We start from the raw sequence: 27,431 nt of genomic DNA, 5'->3' as shown, positions 1-27,431 counted from the left end.
TTTATCTTTATTATTATATATATTTAGGTCATTATAGTCATGTTCATTTATATTATCTATATTTATATTTACATAACATTTTTCACAATTCTTGTAGTTTAAAAGCAGCTCTATATCCTTACTATGCAGTATGTCAAACAAATGTAATTATTTCTTACAATTTTAGGAAAAAAATCTGGAACTAGGTTGATTCAGTGAGCTTTAACTATCACACGGCAAAACACATAAACAACTGGTAAATGTTCCATCCATAATTCAATCCATCCCTCTCTTTTCCTTACTCTCTGATCTGGTACTGGGGATGTGAGGTGTACAGGCAATAAATAATTAAGATGACAGGCATGGTGGGCTAAAAAGGTTCATTAAGCTCTCTGAACACGGGAGACCATTTGTCTGGTTGTCGAGGAACAAAAGTGTGTGGAAAACTGCTGTGTTTGTGTAGGTGTGTGTGTATCTAATTTGGCCCAGCCTCTTCTTTTCCTCTTTGGCTATTCTCTCTCTCTCTCTCTCTCTCTCTCTCTCTCTCTCTCTCTCTCTCTCTCTCTCTCTCTCTCTCTCTCTCTCTCTCTCTCTCTCTCTCTCTCTCTAATAAAATAATAATAATCATTATATTTATATAATTATTTATATAATAATAATAAATCATCAATATAATATTGCAAATTTAAATAATAATGATAAATATAGCAATTATCAGGGTCAAGCACAACTGAAACAAACAAGAAAGCTAGCAGCAGACCAACTGCAAAAACGAATAAACACATTTGAAGACAATTTTAAGCAAAAGGTTGAAAACCCATGAATACATTGAGTTCATGTTTTGAACCAATTTCATGTTTTGTTTAACTCTTTCCCTGCCAGCGTTTTTAAAAAAAGGTTGCCAGGCACCGCCAGGGTTTTTGAACATTTTCACCAAAATGTAATAGCTCATAGAATATTTTGTTTTCTGAACATCTGAGCATGCAATATATCAAAAGAAAGAGCGGACCCTCTTTTTTGAAACAAACATTTTATTCTAGCTTCTTGCATTACTTTATTATCAACACTTGAATATGGGTAGGTTTCATTAAAAAAAGCAACATTTTGAACAAAAAGCTGAGAAAATCATGTTTTTCTGAAAGACTGTTTCCAGATCAGATTCAGAGCGATGATTAAACACAGATGGAGTAGATCTAGTCCATCAACACTCCTAATGCTTGCACAGTTCTGTAGCTCGTCCAGAGGTCCACATTTCATTCACTAACATCAGGCAGTTTTAATTTATATGATGTTTAACCCCTTAGCAGTCAGCCCACCTTTTGGCAAGGGAGTGCAAAATGACATATCCAAAATAAAATAGTTGCTGCTAATGAGTCCTTCTGACTACATACAAATCAAAGGTATCATTTGAAAGCTGACACTTGACAGTTTACTAGGAAAGACTCGTAATTACTCTAAAAATTACAAGTAGAGAGATAAATAAGAAAAAAATATTAACTGTTTATTAAAAAGAAAAATACACAAGGCAGAAATATATACGGACCTGGAAACACATGCAAACTTAAGCCACATGTCTTGCATGTTATTCGAAAACGAATGATGAATCGATTTGAATTACATAACTTTTTTTCCCATTGTCTGAAGATGATCTGGTTAAATTTTCTTGCAAATCGGATAAAAGTTAATTTTCCGAAACTACAAAAAATGACGTTATTGGGTGCGATCAGAGGGACAATTTTTACTATTTTGTTTCTAGCCCTTCAAAAGTTATTAGTATAAACATGAGTGCAAATTTGGACAGTTGGTGGCACTAGAGGGATTGAGTTAGAGACTCCAAAATGGGTGTAGTTAATGTTAGGCCAACTTTCACACAAGCAGTTCATAGACTCAAGAGCGGAAGAATAAGAAAAAAAGCAGAATAATAAGAACGTCAGCTGATACAATTTGTACGAACGTCTGTGCTTGGCCCTGATCATTTATGTTATTATGACTATTATTATTATCATTATTATTATGAATAAACAGTGTAAAATTTGTATGTGATTATTAGTATTTGGGACCTGATGAGATTTTGAACTTAAGTAAAATGTGCTTAATTGTCAAAAAAAAAGCACAATACAAAAAAATATTAAGGTAGTAAGTGCAAATAGCGACAAAAAGTATTTTCTTTACACTAAATAGTTGCTAGATGCTGTTTATACGTAGTGCAAATAATGGCGGATACTATTTACAGATCAGGGGATTATAGTATTATATTAAAGGCCTGTTATTATACACTACTTGTTTACTTGTAAACCCTAACAATTAAACACTTTATTTCCAACTATTAAATATCCGTTACCAACTTTAATAATATTTTCTTAATATTTATTTCAAATAAATGCCTTCTGAGCTGATATGCAATGGGAAAATGGAGAAGAGTGAGTTTGGCAAAAGCAAAATATTTTCTAATATTTAATTTTCTGTAAATTTTCTTAATTTTCTGTAAGCAAAATATAAAATATATAATATAAATAAATATATATATATATAAAAAATATATAAAATACAAGCATCTTGATGTTTTAATTTTGGGTAAAATATGACCCATGCTCTTGACAGGTTTTTTGAGATTCGCTCTCACACACATGCATTCTCCTGTATTCATTAGATGAATTCCTAATGTTGTTATATCTAAAGGCAAACTGCCTCCTTTTCCATAAATCGGTGTAGATAAACCCAGTGAGAGCCCTCCAGCAGTTGACCTCTCTGTAGAAACGAGGTTAAGTCTCACCTTCACTCTGTTCCCTCGCTATCTCTAAACACAACTTGCCTCTTACACTTGTAAACAAACTGCGCTGAGGGATGTTGATCTGATGTGTAAAAATCTTACCTTTGAAAAACACAAATTTGCCCTTGCTGTTCTCATAGACGGCATCAATCTTGGGTGGCAGACCCCTCCAGAAGACATTGATGAGCATGGGGTAACCGGGCATCACAGCATTATCTCTGACCCTCCAAAACCAGTGGTCCTTCATAGATGGAAGATGATTGAAAGAGAAAAAACACATACAGAAACATTAGTTGCATGGCATGTTTCGGGGTTTACAGCTCCAGATGGATGTCATAAGGCTTTGCATGTTGTCTCTTTGGTCAGTTTGAGGCTTTAGAGGCTTTGTCTTATAAACAGCTATTCCGTCATTTATTTTAGGGCGAAAAATGATATTTGATTAAATCAAACCCAAACAGGCACTTTCCTACATGGAATAGTTTTAGTTGCATCCTGCCCTTTACCTACTGTGTGCCGGCCACAGCTGCTCTCACTTCCAGCTTTGGAAAATCCTCCGTCACATATCTACAGCTTTGATGTCACTGCTTTGATGTCTCCAAAGCTTGTTTAAACGTCGGTGGCAAAACAGACAATATCTCCGTCATCACTCTGTGGTGGCTGTAACAATCGTTGTCTCCTGGGAATTTCCTACTCATGAGTCCAGAAATCAAGATTATGATGGGATGTTCGTTCAAGTGAATAGACACTGGGGGCAATTTGATTTTTTTTTCTCTAATTCACAGTTCCTGACAGACGCAAAGGCTTTTTAGTCCTAGTGAAGAGCAGAGGATGCACATTAGGTGTTTAATTGATGCGTATCTGTGTTTTAACAGCCACAGAGGATGATGGGACATCAAGCCTGTCGCCTCATAAACTGGATTAACAACAAGCATTTTCTTGCAAGCATTATCTCTATTTGTTCCAAACCTGTAGACTTCTTACTTTAGTGGTACCGTGATAGGTTACTAACAGTGCAATAAGTCCATCTGTGAAATGTCCTCCCTACTAAATAATCTATAGTCAACTGTTAGTGGTATTGTAACAAAGTGGAAGCAATTGGGAACAACAGCAACTCAGCCACGAAGTGGTAGGTCACATAAAATCACAGAGCGGGGTCAGCGCATGCTGAGGCGCACAGTGCACAGAGGAAGTCGCCAACTTTCTGAAGAGTCAGAAACTACAAACCTCCAAACTTTGTGTGGCCTTTCCATGGCCTCCCAGGCTTACATCACCAAGTGCAATGCAAAGTGTCGGATGCAGAGGTTTAAAGCACACCACCACTGGACTCTAGAGCAGTGGAGACGTGTGGAGAACTTATCTAAGTTCTCTCTGCAGATAATCACACTTATCTATCAGGGAATCCAATGGATGAGTCTGGGTTTGGTGGTTGCTTGGTGGACAGTACTTGCCTGACTGCATTGTGCCAAACGTAAATTTGGTGCATGGGGGATTATGGTGTGCTGATTTGTTTAAAGGGTTGGGCTTGGCCCCTTAGTTCCAGGGAAAAGGAACGCTTAATGCGTCAGCATACCAAGACATTTTGGACAATTACATGCTCCCAACTTTGTGGGAACAGTTTTGTGATGTTCCAACATGACTGCGCACCAGTGCACAAAGCAAGGTCCATAAAGACATGGAGGAGTGAGTTTGGTCTGGAGGAACTCAACTGGCCAGTCCTGACCTCAACCCGACAGAGCACCTTTAGGATGAATTAGAGCAGAGACTGAGAGCCAGGCCTTCTCGGCCAACATCAGTGCCTGACCTCACAAATGAGCTTCTAGAAAAATGGTCAAAAATCCCCATAAACACACTCCTAAACCTTGTGGAAAGCCTTCCCAGAAGAGTTGAAGCTGTTATAGCGGCAAAGGGTAAGCTTACTCCATATTAAACACTTCGGATTAAGAATGGGATGTCATGTTTTGGATGGGATGTTTTGTGTAAAACAGCTGAAACATGGTACTGACCAACGTCACAGTTATAGCATCTAAAAGTGCATCTTTTATATGAGAAGTTTTGAGACACTTTGCTGTATCTCTGTATGTCTCAGAATACAGAATTTACAGTAAAAGCAAACTTCAGCATAACATGGATCGAGAATGACACCTCCATTATTCTTCAAGCAGATTTGCTTCTCTTGACTAATCTATTGTAGCAAATTGAAGCATGTCATTTGACCATCCGTATCTCTAAAACAGCGCACTCAGATGACACTTCTTCAGCCTGTAAATCCTGCCTGTTCCCATTGACAGTAGTTTGTACTCCATTACAGAGATGACAAAATCTCATACTAGTGCTATTGTAGTATTATATGTATACACTATTCTAGTATTCATTTAGCCTAGAAACCTAGATGCACCCTAGTGGTAATTTGCCGCCAGGGTCGTCTAGCAACTCTTCGTAGGCTTGCGAGCTTGAAAAACCAAACTCTGGTCAGGCCAATCACATTGTGTATCGAGTCGGTGGGCGGGCTTAACATAATGAAGGCAGAGTTGCAATGGTTTTGCATGCTACTTGAAAACAAAGCTGGCAAACAGTGCTCTTTTAAATCGGCTTTGGCCGCAACCCTGTAAGCTTTTCTCTGATACATGAACAAAGAACGGCAAGTGAGCCAATCTTAAAAAAGGAAGATGTGTTCAGAGTTTTGCCAATCTATCAGCTAGCTCCGCTTCACTTTCTGTGGTTGCTCTGGTTGGTTGTAGTGCTATCCTATCGCGTGCAGAGGGAGTTTGAAAGACAACCGTTTATCCCGCCCCTCGGATTGAGCCCTGCCAACAGTGCGTTCCCAGACCAAACATCTTAATGTGGGTCTGGCTTGTCAGGCTATTATTCATTAATATTTAAAATTAAATATTTATTTTCAATAAAATTCAAGTTGAGATTTTTGTAATTTGTTAAGTGCTTTAGTCATTTTTAGTAGTTTTTGTTATTTTATAAGTATTTCAATTTAATTTTTATTTCAGTTTTAGTAATTTTATATATAACAAAAAATATATTTCAGCTATTTGCAAATAAAACATTTTTTTTTAAATAAAAAAATTATTTCAACATTCTTAGTTTTAGTTAACAATAACAATCATCCCCTTTTTGTATCCCCTGCAAAATATTCCTCGAATTGTCATTTACACACTGACAGAAGAATGGTATACTTGGTTATTCAATATTTTTATTGTTTGTCATTTCCAATCAAGCTGTGATTTTATCAAACAACGCAAAAGTGTAAAAATATTATTCAATATTTAATGTGCATTAAAAACTGATGCAAGCAAAGTATTATTATATATCTAAAATTGATTTAAATATAATTTCTATCACTTAATGTTATTAAATGGAACGGAAATGTTGTTTTGAAAAATGCCTGACTTGTGGTGAATGTTTTGTAACATGTTTTGTAACTCCTTTTAAACGAGAGAGAGAGAGAGAGAGAGAGAGAGAGAGAGAGAGAGAGAGAGAGATTTTGAGAACGTGTTTATCTATGATACTATGAATGTGTAATCAATTCTTTTTCCATTATCTGATACCATACACAACTACACAGACACTGTCAGAGCTGCCGTTCATCAAACCACACACAGTCTTTTGGGAGTCAAAGTAGTATTCGGTGTTCTTGGAGAAAATACTGTAACTGAAAAAGTATCACACAGATAAATAACTGGCATTTTGGTTATTAGTGGTGTTTACTAATCACTAATGCTTTGGCTTGTAGTTTGGGGTCGTGAGTTGGACAATCCCAAATTAAACTTTTTTCGTGGCTCGACTCGTTGAGACTGTTATCCAAGATGGCTTCTGTCTGTATACGCGTAATCTTTATCTTCTTATTAAACTGTTTGTACTCTTACAAAGTTTGCAATGCTTCGGTTTGCATGTAGGGACCCTCATTATGCTACCGTGTTAGTGAGACTATTTTGAGCCTTGTAAGTGGTATTAACTAGCGATTTAGTTTCACGTACTCTGTGCCCCATAGACAAGAGTTATACGCTAATCTGTTTTTTGAGATGAAACTCTTTACATTCGATTTTCATGAAAACGCATCCCAGGGAACGATCTAGTCGGTAACCATGTGTTCATTACCCCTAGGTTCATTTCTCACCGGAGATGCCCTTTAATAACAATTAAATTGACTAAATAATGTTAAACAGTAAAAAAAAATTGGCAGTTAAACAATATAGTGCATCTGTGAAATCTTAAAATGTAGGCTAAAAATGTAGATTTTGGAACTTAAAAAATGGGTCATGGACCAAAAAACGTATTCTGCTTTATTCTGTAAGAAAGACAGCCTTATGTGACCCTCCGTACCTCATTTTGAGGAACAGTCTCTCTCAGAGAGACCATTATCTGGTACAATTTGGACTGTCTTCAATTTAAAATATCTTAAATTTAGCTGTGTAACATGGAGGAGTGAAAAGTAAATGTAATTTTGTAGTACAGGAAGCAGTGGTAGGATTAGAGAAATTGAAGCACATGCTGTTGAATTATTAGGATCAGAGGCTCAGAACTTCTTGTGAAATCAGAATGGTTTAGTTGTGATCTTTTAAAAGCTATACTATATTGGGCTGGAATTGGGGGGAATAGTGTTTAAGTTATAATACAAGTTTGATATTTAATATTTACATTTCACTAATATTTTAATTTGTCTGAATTTTCAGGACGAAACAGTAAGTTACAAGAGCTTAGCATTAGGATTTGAATACGGATTCCACGCAGGGCGTTCGTGTGGTGTGTGTGTGTGAGGTTTAGCCTGTTCAAATGAAGCAGACCGTAACAACCAGCCAATATTGAACACAGGGATGCGTGCAGGGAGATGGAGGGATGAGAGATGCATCGGAAAGATGAAAGCAGCACAAGCAGTGTGGCGCTGGGCAGGTTGAGAGCTTGCTGCTGGGAGATCGGCCGCTATCTCTCTGCCTCTCACTGTTTCAGTCTACAGATCCCTCACCGGACTGCGAAACTCTCCTCACAGGACTGGACGGAAGAGATCTGTCATCGGGCACAGACTTAAACCGCATCAAACACCAGCGCTCGGGAGACGGGCAGTCAGATGAGTGAGGGAGACTCTCTCGTACACACTCACACACACTGTACACATACTTACAGAGAGAAAGGGAGGAGGAGGGAGCTGACTGTTTATATTACTGGAGAAATGATACAGAACAAAGTGTGCTTTTATTTACTTTGGTAGTAATTGTACGTACAGGGTTTATACACAGATTTTTTTTTTACTGCTTGTTCAAATTGCTTAATTAAAATGAGCTAAAGCAATACAATTGCTTTACATTTGGTCCAAACTTAATTTGATTTTGTTCAATCCATTTAAATATAAGTCAAATTGAAGTCAAACTTAATCCGTTTGTGTTGTGTAACATGATTGATTTGTGTTGCATTAACTGAAACTGGACGGTGCTTGTTAGTTCCCAGCATGATTTGCATATGGCTAAATCGAAAGAGAGTAAATGTTATTTTATATGTAAAAGTGTTTTTTAAGTATTTTTGAGCACAATGAGAAAGGGGGAGACTTGATTGTGTTTAATAGAGTTTAATTTTCAATTATGTTGGGATTGTAGGAAAATTTTTAATTATTGTGGGTTATTTTTATGAAGAAGAGTGAAGCATTTGCTTAGGCTCTGGACTAATACAACTAATAACATAATTCATGTGAGACCGATGTACACAATTAAATTATGTAAATCCAATGCACTTTTTTTTCAGTGTAGACATTAATTTTGACATTTAACATTTTTTATGAAGTATATTTTTACTGTATATTTATTATAAATAAAATATTTTATATATTTTATTTATGTATTAAAATTTACTGTATATATCTATATATACATATCTATCTATATATATATATATATATATATATATATATAATTTTCATTATTTTATATATATTTTATTGCTTATATATGAACTTATTATAATGTACAAAATTTGAATTTAATATTAAAAATAAAAGCTTATTGAATATATTTATACCGTATGTTACATATTTTATGTATTTATTTATGTATTTATCATGCAGTATATAATATTTATTATTTAATATACATTCTTAATTGTATTATTTTATAGACTTTAGTGTACAGACTTAATTTTGACATTTAAAAAAACATTTTTTAGATTAGGAAATAAAAGTGCAATATATTCATATTGTATATTTATTGTAAATCTAAAATATATTAAATATGATATTTATATATTTCTTTATTCATAAATGTATCATGCATTATATCATATTATTTAAAATAGATTTTTTTTTATTCCATTATAAGGTAAATAACCTAGATAATCTAATTGCCCTGTATGGCATGCAGTGATTTATATATTTGATTATTAATTATTATGGATCTGTCAGTGTAAGTCTGTTGTCTTTCAGCCAATCAGGTCGTCCGTCCACAACTATGTGCCGCCAATATGAGGAATCCGACGCCGATATTACTGTTGATACACCTCAGTACACTTAGATGGCAGACTTTGAGCGTTTTACTGCGCAGAAATATGTTTGTGTTTTTGTCTAGATGCGATGATAGACTACTCCAGTTTACAGCGTGCGAGAGAGCGAGAGACTGAGTGAGTGAGGAAATGTAACAGTATTCATGATAGATTTTGTTTTCCCAGAGGCGTCTGCTGTGAAACTGGGAGTGGAGACCAAGTGACAAGATTAGAGCCCAACAAAAACCCTCTTCAAGTGGAATAAATCTACACGTCAGTATGAGTTTGGCTATTCTTAAAAAAAAAAAACACTTTCTGCAAAGTCTGACAAATGAATTCCATCTATTTTTAAACAGAGCAAAATATACAAAAACACTGGCTGCAGTGGCCTTCGGAGATATCAGAGAGCTACAACACAACACTCGAGTTCAGCCTCTATTCACATCTCCTAAAGATCCATAAGTAAGATGGCATAATATACTTTCAGAGAGAATTGACTTTTTAAAAAGAGTTTCCATTGTTAATCTATTCAAGTTTTATCTTCTGCAAACCTCTTTTGGTGCCCTGTGTGCAGTTACTAGACATTGATTCACAACTTTTCTTAATTTGTTCTTGTTTGGACATTTTATAGACTTTGGCAGTTATGGATTTTGGAGTCATAAACCTTTTTTTTAGATTTGATTTTTTTTTACATCTGGAACACACACGCACGCACGCACAAAATTTGTTCATTTGCTGCCTATATCCCACCCACAGGTGCTGTGATGAAGAGATAATCGGTGTTATTCATATATATCAATCAGGCATAACATTATGACAGATGAATAACACGGACTATCTCTTCATCCCAGCACCTGTGGGTGGGATATAGGCAGCAAGTGAACATTTTGTCCTCAAACTTGATGTGTTAGAAGCAGAAAAATGGGCAAGCGTAAGGCTTTGATTGATAAGGGCCAGATTGTGGTGGCTAGATGACTGGGTCAGAGCAACTCCAAAACTACAGCTCTTGTGGGGTGTTCCCGGTCTGCAGTGGTCAGTATCTGTCAAAAGTGCTCCAAGGAAGTAACAATGGTGAACCGGCGACAGGGTCATGGGTGGCCAAGGCTCATTGATGCACATGGGGAGTGAAGGCTGGCCCGTGTGGTCTGATCAAACAGACGAGCTACTGGAGCTCAAATTGCTCAAGAAGTTAATGCTGGTTCTGATAGAAAGGTGTCAGATTTTCATAGCCGCAGACCAGTCCGGGTGCCAATGCTGACCCCTGTCTACCTCCGAAATCGCCAACAATGGGCACGTGAGCATCAGAACTGGACCACAGAGCAATTAAAGAAGGTGGCCTGGTCTGATGAATCACGTGGATGGCTGGGTACATGTTTTACATCCTTTATTCTAATTAAATGCATCCTTCTGACTGATCTATAGCATAAAACCAGTGTATTTGGCAATATATTGGTGATATAAAAATCTATAACAAATTGAAAAAATAATATTAATACTTCAATAAAGAAAACACTCGAATAGCCTTCTGTTCCTATGGTTACTTTACTCTGAATACCATGTGATTATGATATGCAATTACAAGACATTATCTGAAAATGTTGTTGCCTACATTATATGTAGAACTAAACAGTTCAGCTGATCTGCTTTCCATGAGCCTCCCTTTATCTTTTTCCACTGGTGAGGTTCAAGCTTTCATTAGTAGGGTCAGAGCTTCATAATCCACACAGTGATTGCTAACGCTCAGCTCTTCTGATACACTGAACTATCACACTAGAGGTTTAAGGATTCATTGAAGGCAGCTCTCAGGTTCAGCGAGCAAAGAAAAGCTCATTGGCTCTGACTAATAGGTCACTTGCTTTCAGCACAAGCTCAAGAGAACAAAGAGGAAAACACCCACACACTGAAACGTTTCCTGCGGCCGCCACGTGTGTGTTTGTCAGCTGAGGCTGCCAGCGCTCTAAACACAGTGTTGAAGCTGCAGTTATGAGACCATAAGCTTGAAATGAGCTCATTTCATATAGTAATTAAGAATCTGTGTGTATGTTTTGTGCGTTTCAGAGAGATACTGTTTGTCTCATTCGTTGGCTTACCTTGAACACAAACATCTCCCTCCTGAGGATGGCAAGCGTGTTAAAGCCGCCGTCGCAGATGTCTGGCTTAGCGTTCGGGTGCAAAGGTTTGTCGCCGGTCGGTATTCGTGGAGGCCGCGTCTGCCTGTCGTTTTTGCGTGGATCTACGGGAGGGTGCGAGCGGACGGGCGGAACCGTTGGTAGAGGTCTTGTGGGCTGAGGAAGTTTATCTGGAGGTCCTGAAAAGAGAGAGAGAGAGAGAGATGAGGGTCATCAAACACAGCAATGATTTCTAATTTCTAGTATTTTTTTCACAATTGAGGTGTTTTAAGCCAAAAACCTCTTTATAAAAAGCAAAATTTGGTTTCAAAAGAAGTATGAAGACCATATTAATGTGCCATGTTGCGTGTCAACACCCTACAGCTCAGCTAGTTCATTACTTGACGGAATGATATTGTGTTTTATCATGATGCAGTTTTATACAACTTTTAGAGCCTAATTAAATCTCACTGAAAACTGCTATATGTTTATTATCATCATATTTCTGTTATCGCTTTTTAAAAGACATATAACAAAATTATTTAATAAATATTAAAATTCAATAATATATTTTTTATTAATAAATTAAATAAATAAATAATCAAATGTATATGATTCAGTTTTTAATGAATAATAATAAATAATTACTTATAATTAATTATATTTATTACAATTATATCATTAAATATATATTGTATTAGCCTAACTTTAATTCAGTTTATGGTTTTTGTGTTATAATAATAATAATAATAAATAATTACCTAAAAAAAAATAGTATTATTATAAATCTTACATTACAAAAATAATTCATTTATATATTTTTCTTAATTATATATATATATATATATATATATATATATATATATATATATATATATATATATATATATATATATATATATATATATTTGGGATGCGTTCTCTGGGATAATAATTTATATACAGGTCCTTCTCAAAAAATTAGCATATTGTGATAAAGTTCATTATTTTCCATAATGTAATGATAAAAATTACACTTTCATATATTTTAGATTCATTGCACACCAACTGAAAACCCTCAAAAAAATCTATTTTTTTTTTTTTTGCATATTTCATCTGACCAATAAAACAAAAGTGTTTTTAATACAAAAAAAGTCAACCTTCAAATAATTATGTTCGGTTGTGCACTCACTATTGGTCGGGAATCCTTTTGCAGAAATGACTGCTTCAATGCGGCGTGGCATGGAGGCGATCAGCCTGTGGCACTGCTGAGGTGTTATGAAGGCCCAGGATGCTTCGATAGCGGCCTTAAGCTCATCCAGAGTGTTGGGTCTTGCGTCTCTCAACTTTCTCTTCACAATCACAGATTCTCACAGATTCTCTATGGGGTTCAGGTCAGGAGAGTTGGCAGGCCAATTGAGCAAAGCAATACCATGGTCAGTAAACCATTTACCAGTGGTTTTGGCACTGTGAGCGTGTGCCAGGTCGTGCTGAAAAACAAAATCTTCATCTTCATTAAGCTTTTCAGCAGATGGAAGCATGAAGTGCTCCAAAATCTCCTGATAGCTAGCTGCATTGACCTTGCCCTTGATAAAACACAGTGGACCAACACCAGCAGCTGACATGGCACCCCAGACCATCACTGACTGTGGGTACTTGACACTGGACTTCAGGCAATTTGGCATTTCCTTCTCCCCAGTCTTCCTCCAGACTCTGGCACCTTGATTTCTGAATGACCGAAAATTATTTTTCATCCGAAAAAAGTACTTTGGACCACTGAGCAACAGTCCAGTGCTGCTTCTCTGTAGCCCAAAGTGGCTTGACCTGGGGAATGCGGCACCTGTAGCCCATTTCCTGAACACGCCTGTGCACGGTGGCTCTGGATGTTTCTACTTCAGACTCAGTCCACTGCTTCCGCAGGTCCCCCAAGGTATCGGTCCTTCTCCACAATCTTCCTCAGGGTCCGGTCACCTCTTCTCGTTGTGCAGCGTTTTTTGCCACACTTTTTCCTTCCCACAGACTTCCCACTGAGGTGCCTTGATACAGCACTCTGGGAACAGCCTATTCGTTCAGAAATGTCTTTCTGTGTCTTAACCTCTCGCTTGAGGGTGTCAGTGATGGCCTTCTGGACAGCAGTCAGGTCGGCAGTCTTACCCATGATTGCGGTTTTAAGTAATGAACCAGGCTGGGAGTTTTTAAAAGCCTCAGGAATCTTTTGCAGGTTTTTAGAGTTAATTAGTTGATTCAGATGATTGGGTTAATAGTTCGTTTAGAGAACCTTTTCATGATATGCAATTTTTTTTAGATTTTTAAGAATTTTGGGCTGTATGCCAAAATCATCAGTATTAAAACAATAAAAGACCTGAAATATTTCAGTTGGTGTGCAATGAATCTAAAATATATGAAAGTTTAATTTTGATCATTACATTATGGAAAATAATGAACTATCACAATATGCTAATTTTTTGAGAAGGACCTGTATATATAATTTATTATTGAATATGTGTTTTTTTATGCATTATTTAAAAAATAATGGTCAGACAAGTTAGATAATGTAGTGAACTGAATAACTGGTTTCATAATATTCATCTGGAGTGTTGGTATAATAATGTGCTCTCGCATCAATTATAGTCCAGCATCCACCTCGATTATCTATGGACTCATTATCACAGCAGACGGCTGACCCGCGCTGAAGAGTTCAAGCTGTTAGCACAATGAACTAAGACGTCAGATTTTTGGAAGAGCCGGCAGAACGCTACGAGCTGACAGATCGAGAGGTCAAGAAGTCCTCTGTCAGAATGAAAGGATAGGTGGTTAAACAGAGAAAATAATGAATGACTTTAAGCATGAATCAAGGAGGAGTGTCTCCTGACAGGATTTACCCCTCTGGAGATGTGAGCGGCCCACAGGACCACAGAGAGGAGGGACTGTATGAAATCAAATCTCCTGAAATAGAGCGAGGATTACAGCCCTTCATGTTGTATAACACAGACGAATGAAACAGAAATATAGAGAGAGATCTGGTCTCGTGAGAGTAATGGATATTGAAAGAATGTGGTTGGGAATGTGTGCGTGATACATAAGATGAACGAGTATCTCCGCCCTCCGCAGTCGCTTCCTGTGTCGGGGAGGAAAGAGGAAGACTGAAGGGACGGATGTTGAATGGGATCCAGGAAAGAGGATCTGAACATCTCACCAACATGTTATTCTGGATCGGTGTGGAGGAACGGAGGGAAATGTAGATTTTACATTTTATGAAGAAGATGTGTCCTACCGGTTTGGAATGGCGAGTAAATAATGACAGAATTAAAAAAAAATTGAGTGAAAAATCCCTTTAAGCCTGCATACAACCCACCCAATAACCCTAGTCACCTCAACATCTGCAAAACAGCTTTTTTATAAATATATATATATTTTAATAAAATGTAAAAATGTTATTAATTTATATTCTCTCTAAAGTAAAAAAGATAAAACCAGAGCAAGATGACATATTGATCACAAAACAGGCAAAACAGCACTTAAATTGTTTAATAAAATGTAAATTTTTTGTTAATTAATCCTCTCTCCACAGAAAAAGGGGATAAAATCAGTGCAGTATAGCGTGATGAATAAAAAACAGTGAGCATCAGAGACACTTATGAGTCAATTTGTCAATCAAAAACACACAGGCTGCTGCTTCCCTACTGTAGAGTATGCGGAAAAACAGAAAAACATTGCGTTTCTCGGGGGGCTGGGCTTCATAGAAGCAGGAAGCAAATGAGCTTTTCAAAGGACAGGGGAAACAGCGGTGTGGAATAAAGGTCAAATATAAGAAAAATAAAGTATTAAGACATGTTATACTGCGCCCCATAAAAACAACCAAGCCTAGAAAACAACCACTGAACCACCCCTTTAAGGAGTACTGATTTGAGCTACACACTCAGGTTTAATATTTAGTGTTTGCTGAGAAAAGGTATGTTGTGAATTTAGTGCGTTTCTGTGTGAATGTTACCGTAGATCTTCTGGATGCCCTGCAGATCGTCGTGTGGCAGTCTGAAGTTCTCTGTGTCCATGTACTGATAGAAGGGGGCCATGATGGCAGTGGGGTCATTGGAGTGCTCCAGGCCTAGCGCATGACCCAGCTCATGTACCGCCACCAGGAAGAGGTCATTCCCTACACACACAAAACAACATACTGTGAAACTGAGGCCGTTAAAACCCTCCGATGTCACTTCTTAAATTTCCTAACATCATTGAAGTCTGATTCCTGAATTTGTAAAAGTAAATAAAAAAATATAGAGCAAGAGATGGGCTGATTTAAAGATTCAATTCAAATTGTTTATTTTGATTTGAGACAACTCAGAGTTGGTTCATTTTAGTGAAACATAAAGACAGCGTGCTACCATTGCAGTCTGATTCAGATAAATAAAAATGAGGTAAATAAAAATCAGGTAAATAAAAATGAACAAATTATTCTTATGAGTGGATTATTTTTTACTCGATTCATCAAAAAAAATATATTTTAAAAAATACCATGATGATTGTAGTCAAATTCACAAATAAACAACTCGAGTCATTTTGATTTTAGTGAATCAAAATGTGCTCTTGCAAATGGTTTCTAAGGTGACTCTTTTGAGCCTTTTCTTTTTTATGAATCTAAAACATTCAGCAACCTGGCTCCATTCTGATATGTAAACCCCACTTTTAAGGACCCAATCAACTAGAATTTGTTTTAAAGGTAATTTCTGAGAATCGTTGTTGAACACTTAATATTTGAAATAAACCCATAAAAAACACCCCCCTGCCTTCATTGCCCCCCCCCCCCCCAATCCACAAACACGCACGGGCGAATGCCTCTTTATCATAGCAAGTGAAGCAAACAGTGCGCTGCTAAAAAAAATAAACAAGGAAGCCCAAACATATGTACTTACAAAACCCAAGACTATACAAGAAAGAGTTTGTTGTTAGTCGCTAGCGGCACACACTCAAAATCAATGTTACTCACGTATGGAGCAGAAACAACACAACCGTCCATTTTCAGGCCTTCTCTGGAGAGGTGCTGGAAAGCTTTTCTAATAGAACACGGGTCCTAAAGGTTCTGGCCTGATCATAGCCCTTCTTTTTCCAGTGATATTTCTCTGAGCTTTTCTCTTTTGTAATGTCTCTCAGCCATCTCGCTTTCTACAGTCGTTCTTCAAATCTCCCTCTTGCTAACTCTCTCTCCTTCCCCATCATGAGTGGACACACCCCTACTGCTGATTGGCTACACGTTTATTTTGGTGCTCAGTCTGATCCACTTTCAACAGCGTTTCTCAGAAGTCGCTTACTGCACCTTTTAGCAGTAATAATGAGGATCTAATTATGAGATTGTAATATGTAACAAAATATTGAATCATGAGAAGTGCATGTATGGTCTAAAAGAAAGAAGATACCACTAAATTCACAATATGTCACAATCAAAGCTGCAGTCTGTATGTGTGTGTGTGTGTGGTTGTTTGTGTGCGTAATTGTTATCCATCTCGGTTTCCACTCCAGAATAACTCATCCAGAGAAACCACAGCTACTGCTGGGATTCATTACAGTACGAGCAGTCACTACACGCCCTCATATCAAACATCCACACTGAGCATCTTCCCTCTGTGCACAAATGGAAAACCCCACCCTGTTCACCTCGTGATGGTTTGGAAGTGGGACTTTACTCCACAGGCCAGACACCAAAGTAAGGCAGACGTCATGCGAAGGAAAACAAGGCCCGTAGAGAACAGCACACCCCATGACGGCCACATCAGCAGCTACAGACAGCGGTCTATCCTTTCTCTTCTCCTTCAGTTGTGACTTACTCCATCTCGTGCCGACACAAATGAATATGACACATTTTTATTCAGTCAACTTGTGTTTTATTTAAACTGCTCGGCACAGGAGACGCTGATCAAATGATGCGTTTTGCACTCCTGGGTATTTCGATCTATTTCAGCGGACGGAACGTTGCCCCGGGGAATTCGGCGGCATCAAAGCAGATGACTGTGAAACACTCCAAAATACACAACTGACCAAATACTACTGAGCGAACAAAACACATGAGAACAGTTACAGTTCTGTTATCCGATAAATATATTAGTTTGGTAGGGTTTTAGAAGGAAACAAACTGTACATAGGCCTCATAACACAGAAGAGTTATTAAGAATTTATGAGTAACGGGATGGTGGGTGTGCAAGAACGTAATCAAGAGAGACTTTGTAGTACTATAGAAAGTGGGCCACATTGTAACTGAGCTGTCTGAAATTAGAGCGATTAGTTTTTTCAAAACGCTGTTGCATAAATCACCCTTCACTGTTTATACCACAGATGAATAGTGAATAGCATTTCAAAACTTTTAAGGGGAAATATAAAGACTTGGGTGAGCTCTTTTGAAATAAGGGATAGTTCACTCAAGAATGAATCTGTCCAAAAGGTTTTGAATGACACGAGGGTGAGTAAATGGGTGAACTATTCCTTTAAGGCAGAGTGCAACCAGTCAGAACCTCATAGCAACCACTTATCAACTCCTGAGCCACCCCAAAACTGGCAAAACATGACTATTTTAAGCATAGTAATTTTTCATAAAATTAGTCCATTTGTACTCTCTCCACAGTGATAAAGGATAAAACCAGGCTTGAGAAATGTATCCAAAATCATAGCAAAAGACCATTTGGTACCACTTGGTACTCAAGTTTGAATCTTATGAGTTAATTTTAAAGAATTAAAAAAACTGCATGGCCATTGTAATTTGATTCACAAATGAACGACTCTTCTGAGCATTTCTTTCTTTGTGTGTGTGAATCAGAACATACAAATGACTCATGTTAGCTGTTTCTTTTTTGTGAATGAAAATTTACATGATTCTTATGAGCCAATTCTTAGAACAGCAACCACTTGTATATTCTTTTCATAAGCTCACTCCACAGAAAAATAGGCATGGGGAGGGGGAGGGGAGGATGAATCAAAAACAGCAAGGCCAGTATGATTCCTGAACAAATAATTAGTATGATCGAATGTGTCTGAGTGAATCAGAAACAGTGCAATCATTGTAGTTTGATTCACAAATGATTACAAGAATGCAAGTGCACATGAAGGGTGCTTTTTCCATAAAATATAAAAATGTATTTTAATATTTGCTTCCTTCTACAGAGAGGAGGATATAACCAGTGTGCGTGTCACACAGTATCAGTCGATTCGAGCTCAGGCCCAGTTCTCCCAAGATGCTCCTGCTGAAGTTCAATCAGGAACAGCTGTGTTTGAACCATCACATCTCTTATGTAAGACCAGAGACCCTGATTAATTAGCAGGCAGCTGAAAGGCAAGTTCAAAAAGAGGAGAAAGAAAGGCAATGTGATGGAAACAAAAACGGGATATATATACTTTGGAACTGAATGATTACCATATGTGTATTCATGGTACTGAAGGATTATATTATTCACATGTTTCATGGTATTTATTTATATGGTACTCAAATTTATTTGAACAAGTGATTACTATGGTAAATGTCCAATAAAACATAGTAATACTATAGCATCTTGATATAGACTGTATACCATGGTACTGAATGATTCCACTTTTTTGGCATGTTATTTGCACGGTTGTTCAAGAATAATATGTTTTTACCATGTTAAATGTCCAAAAAGAACGTTAACACCATGGCCCATCAATATATACCATGATACTAAATAACTACCATATTTGCATACCATGATATTTACAAGGTACTCTAAAGTTCTTTAAAGGGTCATGAAACCCCAAAACACTTTTTTTTGAGATGTAAACAGATATGTATAGGCTGCACATCATTGAAAACACTAAGGGTACTCATTAATGGTATTCATATGTGAAAATAGTTATTTTTGAATTTTTCAGAGCGATTTCTGTCTTCCGGTTTGAAAAGCTTAGTCGGAGCAACGTCCCAAATGCTGACGTCGGCGCGGCCTTTTCGGCCCAAGTATGGGCTGCTGGGCACATGCTGACGTCGACCGCTCTGAGCGATTCTCGATATATTCATGACATAAAGCTCATTCAGTCCAATCCCTGCGCTGTAGTATGCATACAAGATAATTTAGTTAATATGCATGAGACAGTCACTTCTGTCAGGCTCGTTCTTCCATCATTATTGTAGAGATATGTTAGAGAAGTTTTGGAAGCAGCGTGCGGAAAAGTCACGGAGGAAAGCTAGGCGTTGTGCTGATACGAAGTAACGTAAAGGGTGCCGAGCGAGCTGTAACCGGCGCCGTCTGTGGAAGCCTTGCTACAAAGGCTCGGTAAAGTAAAATTCACCTGAGGAATCGCACGCCGAACCTGCAAGCGTTGACTATCTATGTCAGGAGTGCAAAATAACCAATCTGTAATCTGTAGGCTAATGAACAAAAGCCACGTCCTCTCCGTTTTATTTGTCGTCACAGCCATGCACTAAACCGCATGTGTTCGGGCTCTTAGTGAAACAGTGTGCATATTTGGACAAATATAGATTTAGCTGCCGAGTGATAGACAGCGCGGATCGTCACGGCAACCCAGCGCGCGTCGCTCTGCTTCAGATGCGCAGTCAAGACTAGCCTCAAACCCCTTCGCTTTTACCCCGATCTAGAATTACTTCTCTGTCGCATCGCATGTTGGGTGGTTCACGTTCTCTTATCACGTCGGCGCGTTGTTCATCTTGCCAAACAGCGTGCATATTTGGACAAATATAGTTTTATCACGTTTGCAAAATATTTCGTCATGCAGAATAACATTTATTTTCATTTCTCACTGAATTATGCTGGTTTGAACTTTGAAGAGCTGAATGATTTGCGATCTCTGCTGCACGCCACTCATAGCTCTCTCATTCGCTGTACTCATCCCTCATTTAATCTCACTGTGGTAAACAATGCCAACGTGAACCAAGAACATGTCTCAGAACCGCTGTAACTGCTGCTGTTGGTATCGCTAATCTTAATGCACCTACTGACACTCCCCTATTTATGCAAACATTCCCTCTTTCCACACAATACCATCCCACCTTTTCACAGTCGACCACTCCCCTTTTAACAAGCTTTTTCAAATCGAAGGTGTGAAAAAACACCGCTGCAGCAGGGGGGTTTCATGACCCTTTAAAGGTGCACTATGTAATTTTCTGTCCACTGGAGGTCGCCTATTCAAAACAAAGGTGTAGTTTGATGACGCCAAGTTTGAGCGCAGTATCTTGGGACATGTGGTCTTCACCTCACAGCTGGTGGAAAATAGGACTCGGCAGAAATCATGTTCATGGATGCGGTTATTAATGTTACTGTAGTGTAAAGCAGAGCAGGACTGAGTGTTGTGGAGCTGAGCACGGCGGCTGGAGCAATTGTTACACAAACACATGGCTCGCAAGCACTGGGACTTTTATTATGACGGGACGGGACGGGACACAGTTGCCAGGCGCCCGCAGTATTTCCTCTTTTCCGGTCATGATTATAAGGTAAAGCAGCTCTGTTTATCATATTAGATACATTTAAGTGTGTTTAAAATGATGTTATGACGTTACTCTGTGCGTTCGCTCTGTGGCTGCTGTGACATGTTCACACTGCTAAGAGAAAAGCGCTTCTGCCAAATAAAACTGAGGGTAACGCAGATATGACGCAATTGACAGGCAACTCCCTCAAACGCTATGCTGACACGTCCCGGGTCCTTAGTTAAAATAATTGGAAACATTTGGGATATTGTAAGTACTCAACTGAACAAAATATTTAACACTGGCCTAGTGGTTTATGGATATTTTACTGCAAAAATACTACATAGTGCACCTTTAACAAATAATATGGTTTTACCATGGTAAAAAACACGATGATACCCTAATACTTTGATATACAGTATACCATACTCCTGAATGATTGCCATTCATATTTAACAAGGAGCCCAAGTTACCTAAAATAAGGACATTTTGGTAAATGTTAAATGTCCAATAAAACATGGCAATACAGTGGTACATTGATAAATACCATGGCATGCAAGGATTTCCATATTAATTGACTATGCTACTCTAAGGTACTGCAAAAGTACTTAAAATAATACCCCAGTAAAACCTTCAAATTTGACTAAGGTACTACCATATTTTTGGGACATTTACCATATAGGATCATGGACCTTAAAAGTACTTTGGACTATCATATAAATACCATGGTACATTCATTAACTTACCATGGTATATTTCAAGGTACCATAATATTACCATCTCTGCAGCATAATACTGCCATAGTAACATTTTTAAAGGGAATGAACAAGAACAAAAAAGACATGGCATTATAATAGTATGATGTCCATGGTAATACTATGGTACACTTCTATGTGGAACAAAGACATAACAGTGGGTTCAAGTTCTAGTCATTGCAAAATGAGCGATGCCTTTTTAAGTCGTTTGATGAACTTCCTACTCACACAGGCCAACACACACACACACACGATAAAGGCTCCAGCGACCTAGGCTCTGATTACAGATGATGGATCCATCCGCTTAATTCCAAACACGAGATGGGAAATGTCGAAGTGGATCATCCTACACGCTGAATGATTGACAAGCCTTTCTACCACATGCACTGCCAGGAAATTATTTTAATAACAGCGAACGGCTTGATGAACTTTCAGGGATTCATTAGCCTTCAAAAGATATGACATCACTCAGCGTTTCTCAGGGGAACAGAGAGCAATTCAGTAAGGCAAGATCTGTGTGGATGTTTGTGACATTGAGGAACAGGGCGTCTTTAAAAATGAGAAGCTAAACACGCACACAAAGACATCAGTCAGGATACCCACGGGGCACGTTACACCCTTTTTATATCCCATACGGATTTCCTTTCTGCAGGGGGACAAACGTCCTGTTCAACTAGAGACAGAAAGCACAGGTATTAGAGAGTGAGCAAGAACCCCATTTCATTTATTTGCCATATTCGCCATACTGACTTCCTCTGTCTAGCAGAATGTTACATCTCTATCTCCCATACTGGCCCACGCTTACAGCATTGTCAAGAGGATTTCAGAGAAAACAGTAAATGCCCAAGGCCTAACGGAATGTCTTCCCCTCTTTTAAAGTGAACCATGTTTGATTTTCCCCTACGATTTCTTTCTTCAGAGTGCACGAAGAGCTTCTGGGTAGTATCTAACATCACACCAAATGGAGATCATGCACAAAGCTGTGTGAAACAGCACTACGATATTCCACAGAGGACGTCAGAATGTCATCTAGACACTATTCTGCTTCTGGAAGTAAAAATAGTAATCGCTTTCTACATAGGAGACATATAAGCCTTTAAAGACAGACCCACTGTGAGCTACAAGGTTGTTAATTGATGGTATATGCATTTGTTGAACCATTTATCAGTATGATTTTAACTTATTTTTTTGTATCACATGGTGGCAAGGGCCTGAATATGACTAAACATAGAGTAAGAAATCAAGATGGTATAGAACGATTCCCAAACAAAGGGCTTTTGAGGGAATCAAAAACACACAGCTGAAAGTGTACGTTGGTGAAACACGCTGCATCCAAAATCACATACTTCCTTACTATATATATATATATATATATATATATATATATATATATATATATTAATCAGGCATAACATTATCCACCTTCTTAATATTTAGTTTGCCCCGTATGAACTCCATTAGACCCCTGAAGGTGTGCTGTGGTATCTGGCACCAAGTCCTGTAAGATGCGAGGTGGGGCCTCCAGGGATAGGATTTGTTTGTTCAGCACATCCCACAGATGCTCGATTGGATTGAGATCTGGGGAATTTGGGGGCCATGCCAACACCTCAAACTCATTGTTGTGCTCCTCAAACCATTCCTGAACCATTTTTGCTTTGTGGCAGAGCGCATTATCCTGCAGAAAGAGGCCACAGCCACCAGGGAAAGAGTGAACATAATATCCAACAATGCTTAGGTAGGTGGTACATGCCAAAGTAACATCCACATGGATGTCAGGACCCAAGGTTTCTCAGCAAACCCTGACTGGTCTGCTATGCAGCCCCATACACAACAAACTGCGATGCACTGGGTATTCTGAATCCTTTCTATCAGAACCAGCATTAGCCTCTTGAGCAATTTAAACTACAGTAGCTTGTCTGTTTGATCGGACCACACAGGCCAGACTTTGCTCCACATGTGCATCAATGAGCCTTGCCGACCATGACCCTGTCGCTGGTGCAATTTGGCAACCAAATTATGCAATGGTATTGTTTTGCAGGTGTATGATTATCAACAAAGTGGCTCATTTACCATGTTTTAACACACTTGTCACTGAATTTGTTTGCTAATTGAGTTTTATCAGCATGTAAAGTCGGAAATTTGACTTGATATTACATCATGCACACATATCTGACACATTTTTTTGTTGAATAATCAATACCTGTGTTGTCCTCACAAACCTTTTACTTAGTATTGCTAACGCAATCCCCAAACAGACCCTTGCTGAATTATACTTGGTAAACAGACGCAGCTAAGAATACCATGCTAACAGTGGGAAAATCATTACAGTAAAACATTAGGCATAGCTGTAACAGCTACTAAAGCACAAACGGTAAAACTGCAAATCAGAAGAATCCCTTCTGAAATGCAAATTTTGGACGAGAAACGTTATTAGTCTTCATTTCAACATGAGTGCTAATTAAAAACATGGGATAGTTGAGAACAAGAGGGCTTTTGTTAGCCCTCTGAGAAGGCCATCGCTAAGTAATTGGATCAGGAATGGAGAAAAAGGGAGGCGAACAGAACGCTGAGTACTCAGATTCCTGGCGTTCTTCTGTTAGCCGTGGCTGATTCCAGGAGAGATCAGGTTCAGGTTCATTCTTGGGTGTGAAGAAATGAGCCGGTGCCCGTGAACAGATGAAGCATTGTGGAGAGAACAGCTGCTCGGCCATCTTTCTCTCTTCATCTGTCCAAAAACCCCTCTCTTGTTCAGTTCTCACGTCTAGACTAGACTAACGGCCTTTACTTTGGCTCTACTGCCGCTGTTTCAAATTCAGATCTTCATCCTTACTAATATATATGCTGACCTTGAACACAAACCATATCAAAAACGCAGTACTCGTGTAGAATATTTAGCGCTTGCTCATGTTTAACGATTTTTTTTAAAAACTTTTAACTAGGGCTGCACGATTAATCAAAATAAAAGAGAAAATGCGATATGGCTTAGCATATCAAAGGCAGCAAAGGATACATCTATGTTGCCTTCAAAAATCGATCAGATGAAGGTACCTCAAGAGACAAGAAGAGAAGCTAACATTGAATTCAGACGTGCCTTCATGCCTTACCTTATTGGAATCAATCCTTTGAAAGTACCATTTTTCAGCCATTTTTGGACGTGGACATCTTTTTTCACACATGATCAGCTCACCATCCAGTGTTTTGAGTTTCTCAGAGTGGCTCAATTCACAGTAAATGTTACTCCACACAAACTCGATTTCTGCCTCTGATCTGAGTCTAGCAGTGAGGTCGCGAATTGCAACCGCACACCGCTCACCCCTCACTTTTAAAGCATATAGAAAAGCTATGGTGGCTGACACAGGACAAAAATGTCCTCATCTGAGAGCACAGAGAGTAGATAGCAGTTTGTCCCTTCAGGGCTACTATAAAAACATGGTGGTGCAAAATGGCGATCGTTGTAGCCATTCACAGACATATCTTGTGCACAATTTGGCTAATATTTTGTGATTTTTTTAATGAAATCAAAACATTTTCAGAAAAATTTAAATTAGATTTGTTTTTTGCCAAATTGTGCAAACATATTAAACTTTGCTGCATGAATAATTTGTGCTACGAACAGACATGAATGCGACCTCAAAACATGCTACTTGTTGAGAACAGGTGTTCAGTAGTTACGGTACTTTTGTAAGTGATCAGATGTATGATTTTGAACTATATTGAATGGACTTTAGTCTATCACAGCCTTGTTTTGTTAGTGTCAATTTACATATAGCAATATTTCAAATACAACTTAATGAGAATCCACATTTATGAGCTCACTTTTATATTAAATTCACTATCAAACTGCTTTATAAGAAGGAAGGCAGATAGATAGATAGATAGATAGAGAGAGAGAGAGAGAGAGAGAGAGAGAGAGAGAGAGAGAGAGAGAGAGAGAGAGAGAGAGAGAGAGAGAGAGAGAGAGAGAGAGAGACAGAGAGAGAGAGACAGAGAGAGAGAGAGAGCGGGCAGGCTGTGCCGGCGGAAGGTGCTGCTGCTCCCCACATGGAATGCTAATGCTCCAGTCGGTGGGTGAGAGCCTATTTTGAGAGCAGGCCTGGTGTGTAGCAGTGTGAGTCGCTCTCCTTACACATACAGGATATGGATCACATACTGTACAGTACAACGCAATGTCTGCAGGCCATTCAAATCACATATTGGTTATTCATAAATGCTAATTCTGCCATATACTGTATTCAATTAAGTGTGTACTGTGTGCTCGGTCTCTTTAGCTGAAATGTATTTTTTTTTTTTTAGCATGCATTGACATCACAGACTGGTCACATGACATATGCTGCATTCACAATGCCGTAAAAACCCGTTCCAAATAGTAAAAAAAAAAACAGTATTTATTTTGTTGAACTACTACAGCACCGACTTCTCTGTCATGTTTCTGCGGTTTTAATTATAGTCAATATTGCACTTTGCTTATTCTTCAACATTTTTAGAAGGGATTTCATCCAGACTGCAGTGAATAAGTTTTGATGGCATCGAGAACAAAGAACAAACGGATACATCCGTTTTGCCGTTGTAAGAGTTGCCATAGAAATGAATAATTTCTGAGGACGTGCTCAGTCTCAGAGTTGTCATCCCATAATTACAGTAATTCTGACACGTAGTGAATGCAGCAATGGTTTTAACAAGACAACATAAAGCTGCATTTGCATTTAACTTCTATAATTTGTTGAATCTATCAGGTTTTGATTGGATTGTGAATCTTCTGCAATGATTGGTTGATTTCATTTTTGACTGCAGCCATTGTGTTGATTCTGTCTATATGTTTATCTGTCTCTTTTATTTGAAAAAATATACACTACGATTGAAAATGTTGGTGGTTGGTAAGATCTATCTATCTATCCATCTATCCATCTATCTATCTATCTATCTATCTATCTATCTATCTATCTATCTATCTATCTATCTATCTATCTATCTATCTATCTATCTATCTATCTATCTATCTATCTATCTATCTATCTATCTATCTATCTATCTATCCTTAAGGGTTTTCTTATACGCCACTGACATCTGTAATCAATATCCACACATACACACACCTCTTGCTCTATGTTGATAGCCAACTGACACATGTGTACACGCAGTATAAAAGTTCATCTTCCTCTGCGCATTTATTGAATCATCCACACTTATCCTGCCAGTTATTCTCTTCCAACAGGGCTTGTTCTTTGCACAGCTTTTTACAGTTCCTCCCTCCTCTTCCTCCAGCATCCAGCACACTGCGCTAACACGAGCTACGATTCCTGCCTGCCTGCTCTTGTGGACGGCCCAACGTGTGTGACTAACTGTTCATCAGAAATGTAGGTGGAATTCTTGAATTATTTAAGCATGTCTCCTGATTCAGGAAACATTCAGGGCATTCCTCACTCACAGCAGACCCTGTCTCTACATGATTTGTGTGAGGGAGAGAAAATATCACTCTGGAATTTTAATTTCCTGCATGAATGCAGCCACATGAATGTTCCATATTTTCCACTGTAGTCGATGTTATCGCATCAACTTAAGAGTGCGGGAAACTTCAGAATCCGTCGGAATCCACGTTTGGCTGTGTGTACCCATCCCCGGGGACATTTTGGTGAAAAACAAAACATTTGCTGCTTATCTTTTCAAAAGTATAATGGTGCCTGTACCAGCAGTTGAAAATATTACAGGTTTTCTTGTTACATACAGGTTGATTTGAATTAGATGTTAGATATAAAACTACCTGTCTGTACAATTATGGCATAATGTACCTTTAAAATAAAGGAAAAACACTTTAATTGTTGTGTTTTAGTTCACACAAAAATGAAAATTATTTCATTAATTACTCACCCTCATGTCGTTGGACACCCGTAAGACCTTTGTTCATCTTCGGAACACAAATAAAGATATTTTTGTTGAAAGCTGACGGCTGAGAAAGG

The 27,431-nt window shown here is 38.2% G+C and overlaps 1 protein-coding gene across 2 annotated transcripts in view; it reads right to left on the bottom strand.

Moving 5' to 3' along the window:
* The window catches only part of LOC137064239 (matrix metalloproteinase-16-like), a 76,933-nt gene that overhangs the window by 10,242 nt on the left and 39,260 nt on the right, over positions 1-27,431 (bottom strand). For both annotated transcript variants that reach the window (XM_067435606.1, XM_067435607.1), the window contains 3 exons: positions 15,299-15,460; positions 11,311-11,528; positions 2,852-2,990 (listed from right to left, as the gene is read on the bottom strand). In XM_067435606.1, the coding sequence (XP_067291707.1) occupies positions 2,852-2,990; positions 11,311-11,528; positions 15,299-15,460 (519 nt within the window). The remainder of the gene's footprint in view (positions 1-2,851; positions 2,991-11,310; positions 11,529-15,298; positions 15,461-27,431) is intronic.

This window comes from Pseudorasbora parva, chromosome 24, assembly GCF_024679245.1.
Source record: "Pseudorasbora parva isolate DD20220531a chromosome 24, ASM2467924v1, whole genome shotgun sequence".
NCBI classification, from domain to species: domain Eukaryota; kingdom Metazoa; phylum Chordata; class Actinopteri; order Cypriniformes; family Gobionidae; genus Pseudorasbora; species Pseudorasbora parva.
The sequence above is the reverse complement of the archived record's forward strand: the minus strand, read 5'-3'. Positions and strand labels throughout refer to the sequence as shown.